Consider the following 5190-nt stretch of genomic DNA (forward strand, 5'->3'; position numbering starts at 1 on the left):
TTAATTGCTAACATGACATTCATATATATATATTACGTCAGTCAAGTTAAAAGGTGTTATCTTTTTTTTTTTATCTATTTTGGAGTGATTTAGTAAACAACGCAAGTTTAAAGACTAAAAAAATGAAAAATTAAATAGAGGGCTAAAATGATTTTTTTATAAAGTTGGAGGGACAAATAAAGAAAGTATTCCTAACAAATTTCACCGCTATTTTCAATTTGAACGCGCATTCAAATTGACTCTTCACCAAATTTGTAATTAACCTTTTGGATGATTGAGAGAATTTTGGACCTCAAAAAACTGTCTGGTTAAGATTCACCTTCCCTTTAAATGCACGCCACATTCATCACACGTTCCCCTTTTGCATTTTTGTTTTTTCTTTTTGGTTTCCCCCAAATCTGTGCTTACTTGACCACGAATCTTTGACTTCAATCTTGAGGAAAAAAGCAAAGCTAAGCCCTGATCAGGTTGTGAGTTGAGGAAGAAAGATGGTGGGGGCTTTATCGGTGGTGGACTCTCACACTGGTCCATGTTTGTGCTCCACCAGCATGAACTTGAAAACTGGAGGGGAATTGGTTTCGCAAATGAAGAGGAAACAAGGGGTGGGAAGGGCAGGGTGGTTGGAGTTAGGCAGCTCATTTGTAGATTCATGCCATGATTGGAGGTTGTCTTCCAAGATGATTCCTGGAGTTGTGGATAAGAAGAGTTCAAGGAAGGCCCGCACACTTGTGGTTGTGAATGAATTAGGAGGGCAGTATGAAGAAACTTTCGGGGATGTTAAAACGGTGAGATGTTTTCAATTTCTAGTCCTCTTTACATTCATCATCAATTTATAAAATTGGACTACATTAGATTAAGTCTAATATTTTGAAATTATGCAAATTAGTCCTTATTATTACATAAATAATATCAATGGTTTTCACAACAATAAATTATCTAAAGCAGAATTAAACTTTGGTTAATGTAATCGTCAAAAGAAAATATCTCAATAAATTGATTTTTTAGCATTCTTCTGTTTCATAAAACCTTAACAATTGAGGAAATTTTCTTTTATTTAATTCTAATGGATAATTTAATTAAGATTATCAATCACCTTAATTTAAGGCACTTAATTTAGCACATAATTTGAGCTATAATCTTATATACTTCTACCTTATCTAATACGATAAAACATAAATTTAATAGCACAAACTTTGAGTGCAAATGACAAAATATAATATTGATCATAATTAATATATTATAGTGAATTGTTAATGTTAGTTACGACGGTTGTAATGTAGCTTAACTCACATACAACTTATTATAATTCATCTTTGGTGATCTTATAAAAGCTTTTCTATTTTAAATAATTTGAAATAAATTATGTATATGCAATCATAAACATTACAACTTATTATAATTCATCCTTGGTGATCTTATAAAAGCTTTTCTATTTTAAATAATTTGAAATAAATTATGTATATGCAATCATAATAAATATGAAGTGCGGTGAAGCGTATTATCCTCCGATTTATGGGTTAGGGATGGACTATGTGTAATTCTAAATATTATGTAAAAAAGAACAGATATGATATGAGATCTGTTAAAAAAAACACGACTTTCTTATTTCTTCTTCCACCTACGCAAATATTCATTTACACTTCCAATTTTGATCTTAACTTAATCTGTTTGATTATTCCCCTTGTTTTCTTTATTGCCTACAATATATAAGCTGATTTTAACAAATGTTTTGTGGTTGCAGCAATTAGTAAATTACTTCACATACAAAGCAGTGAGGACTGTTCTTACTCAGCTCTATGAAATGAACCCACCAAAATATACTTGGTTTTATCAGTAAGTAACGCATCTGGTTTATCTCGGTCTGTATAAAAGCTACACTGTGGCTTGCTGTGATTGTGGCCAAAATGTGCTATAAGTTTCTAAATAGCAGCTTCTGGCAAAATGATGATGTTTATTTTACAATAAGTGGAGTCAATGCTTTTGAAACCTTGTACTTAGCATCTTGGAGACAGAAGCTGTCTTGTTATTTCTCTTCCATCTTCATTTTGACAGGTATGTCGCAGCAAATCAGCCTACTGATGGCAAGAGTTTCTTACGTATCCTTGGGAAGGTAGTTTAAAGTTCCATTTCTTCTTTATGTAGTTCAATGATTTCTTCACTCTTTTGCACGATAAGATCCAACATCCACATATGAGAGACAAAAATCACCATAAACATAGACCCAAACCTAGTTTCATACCAAACTCTTCTTCACCCATCTCCCACTTAAAGATCCCATATGTACTATATCTCTTGAAGGTTAAGGCTTATTTTATAAGCCCCATATCATAGGAAAATATTTGTTTTATATAACTTTAATCTTTAACCAACCAATAGAGTTAAACTAGATAAAGTAGAATTCAGGTCAATCAATATATAACACTATAATCACATATAATATTTAACTAGCTAACTTCATCTGGTACTTTTGTATTTGACATCGACAGGAGAATCAAGAGCTTGCTGAAAGAGTGATGATAACACGACTTCACCTATATGGGAAATGGATTAAGGTAATGAAAAGAGTTAATATGTTTCAAAGTATTTTATTGGTATCTAATTTTTTTTAACTTTATCGGTATTTGAACTTATATTCCGTCATTAAGGTTGGTATCTCCTCCCTAACAACACCGTTAAACTTTGCTGATGTGCAACTGATAGTCAACTCAATTGTGACTTGTGGCAGCCTATTGATATACCACATTATAGGCATAAATTTTAAAAAAAAATCTTTAAAAATATATAAATTAATAAAAATATAATTTTTTATATAAAAATGAATTTGGACAAATGGTTGTCTAGATACACCTACATCTGGACACCCATTTGTCTAGATTTATTCTAAATGTATTTTTTAGTAAATTTATATATTTTTATTTTTTTAATAAAATATCAATTTTTAGGTTATTATTATTTTAAATATATATATATAAATATATAAAATATATAAAAGCCTTTAATATTTTGAAAAACATATAAGAATTTATAATATATGATATATAAATTAACAAAATATTTATAAACATAAATAAATATATAAAAGAATTAAAAAGCACATCTAGAATGAATATGGACAAATTTGTCTATGCACTCAATTTAGATAATCGTCTGTCTAGATTCATTATTGATGTAATTTTTTATTTTTTATTAATTTATATATTTTAAAATTTAAATTTTCATATACTTTTTATTTCATAATAATATAAATAACTTGATGTTTTATAAAAATAAAAACAAATAAACTTATTAAAATACATTTGGAAGGAATATGGATGAGTGTCCAATTCAAATGTATTTGGACAACCATTTGTCTAGGTTCATTCTTGATGTGAAAAAAAATTGTTAACTTATATATTTTTAAAGTTTTTCTTCATTTTTTAAAATTTATGTTTGCAATGTGATATGCTAAGAGACTGTCACGTGTCTCCATCAGATTGGCTTTCAATGTCATGTTAATACAAACTAATAATGTTAATGTGAAGTTACTAACCTTGATGACAAAATTTTAAGTACTAAATAAAAAAAAAATTCAATCACCAACTAAATATTTTTAGACAAATTCAAAGAATAAACTACATATTATGTTATGTTTGGATAAACAATAATTAAAAGAATGTTGTAATTACTAGAAATGTGACCATGCTCAAATATACAAAGAGATTTCGGATGAGAACCTAGAATTGATGCGGGAACGGCTTATGGAAACTGTGGTTTGGCCCTCAGATGATTCAAACACTGATACGATTGGGTGAGCCCTCAGGGATTGATTGCATTTCCAATTTTTCTTCTCTTATTACTTAGCTTTAGAAGCACCTTGTTTGGTTTGGTCCCAATGAATGTTATGTATATTTGGTTTTCCACCAACTAAGTATAAGCTTTATTGTAAACTGTATATTATGAATTGCTTGCTTATAAATTATAAATAGCGTCCACCATTTCAAATGGCTGTCTGTGATAGCCTAATGCCATTAAAACCTATTCATTCAATCAATTCTGCAAAGGCATGTGCGATTGGTAGGTTGAATGGGTCTACAGAATGCGAAGGATTTGTGCTGATAAATACCTTGAGAAAAATATAATAAAAAAAGAGCCAATTTTCATTAATAATAACAAAAAATTCGTGCTGGAATATTTTCAAAATATTTATAATACTTTAATAGTTATAATTGAAAAATTACAAGTGACTCAACAAGCAACTTGAAAAGTAATGTCTTTTAAAGAGGCACCTATTGATGCTTTTCAAATAAACAATAAGGTTGAAGAATTAAAATCTAATTCATTCTATCCAATTTTGAGTGAAACTTTTAGTACAAAAATATTCTTTCTTTTCATGATATATATATCTAACTTTAGATATGAAATTTTTATTCAAATCATGATATTAGTAAGCATTCGGATGTTATCGATGAGACATTATTTTAAGTGTATTCTTTGCTAAAATGAAAGTTTGTAGATGAATATATAATATGAACAATCTTGGTTGTTGTTTTTTAAATAACCATAAGCTAAATGAGTTTTGTATATGATTGCATATTTTTAATATATGTTATAAAGGTTGGACTAAAATGATTTTGACTAGAAATGAAATAAGTCACGTACAATTTGCATGGTTAATTTTTCTAGTCATAGTAGAATAGTGGAAAATATTGGCTTATATAATAATATTATTGTTTTGGTATAATATATAATGTGATAATCATATATTTGAAATCGAAATCATGCTGTGCATATTTATGAAGGTACACATGGTTTTTTTTTATATGGCTTGAATATTATTTAGAATCTCATAGTTCTATAAAGTTATGAGATGTAGTAAATTTTGAAATTTGCTTTGGAAGGCACGAATCGATAGTTCTCATGAGCATGGAAATATCAATGGGAAAGGTATTCAACCCATTTAGGTGATGAACATGATTTTGATCCTACCCAGAGAATGATTAATAATGTTCATGATAAAGGATGTAAAAATGTAAGATGTAATAGTCAAATGATTAGACAGTTAATGATTATCTAATATGACTATATTCCTAAAATATATGAAAAAAAACCCTTATACGTGTATGATTTGTTGAGAAAAAATAATGTTATTTGAGTATGCATACATGATAAGTTTTAACAGTCATCTATTGACTATGAAAATAAATATGAAAA

At 28.5% G+C, this 5190-nt stretch overlaps 1 protein-coding gene across 1 annotated transcript; it reads left to right on the forward strand.

Moving 5' to 3' along the window:
- The first annotated feature begins 292 nt into the window (after positions 1-292).
- On the forward strand, positions 293-3981 carry LOC105799405 (chaperonin-like RbcX protein 2, chloroplastic). Its single transcript, XM_012629938.2, has 5 exons — positions 293-785; positions 1742-1833; positions 2053-2110; positions 2487-2552; positions 3669-3981. The coding sequence occupies exons 1-5, from the start codon at positions 489-491 to the stop codon at positions 3789-3791; spliced, it is 636 nt and encodes a 211-aa protein (XP_012485392.1). The 5' UTR covers positions 293-488; the 3' UTR covers positions 3792-3981.
- Positions 3982-5190: the final 1209 nt, after the last annotated feature.

Source organism: Gossypium raimondii, chromosome 9, assembly GCF_025698545.1.
Source record: "Gossypium raimondii isolate GPD5lz chromosome 9, ASM2569854v1, whole genome shotgun sequence".
NCBI lineage: Eukaryota > Viridiplantae > Streptophyta > Magnoliopsida > Malvales > Malvaceae > Gossypium > Gossypium raimondii.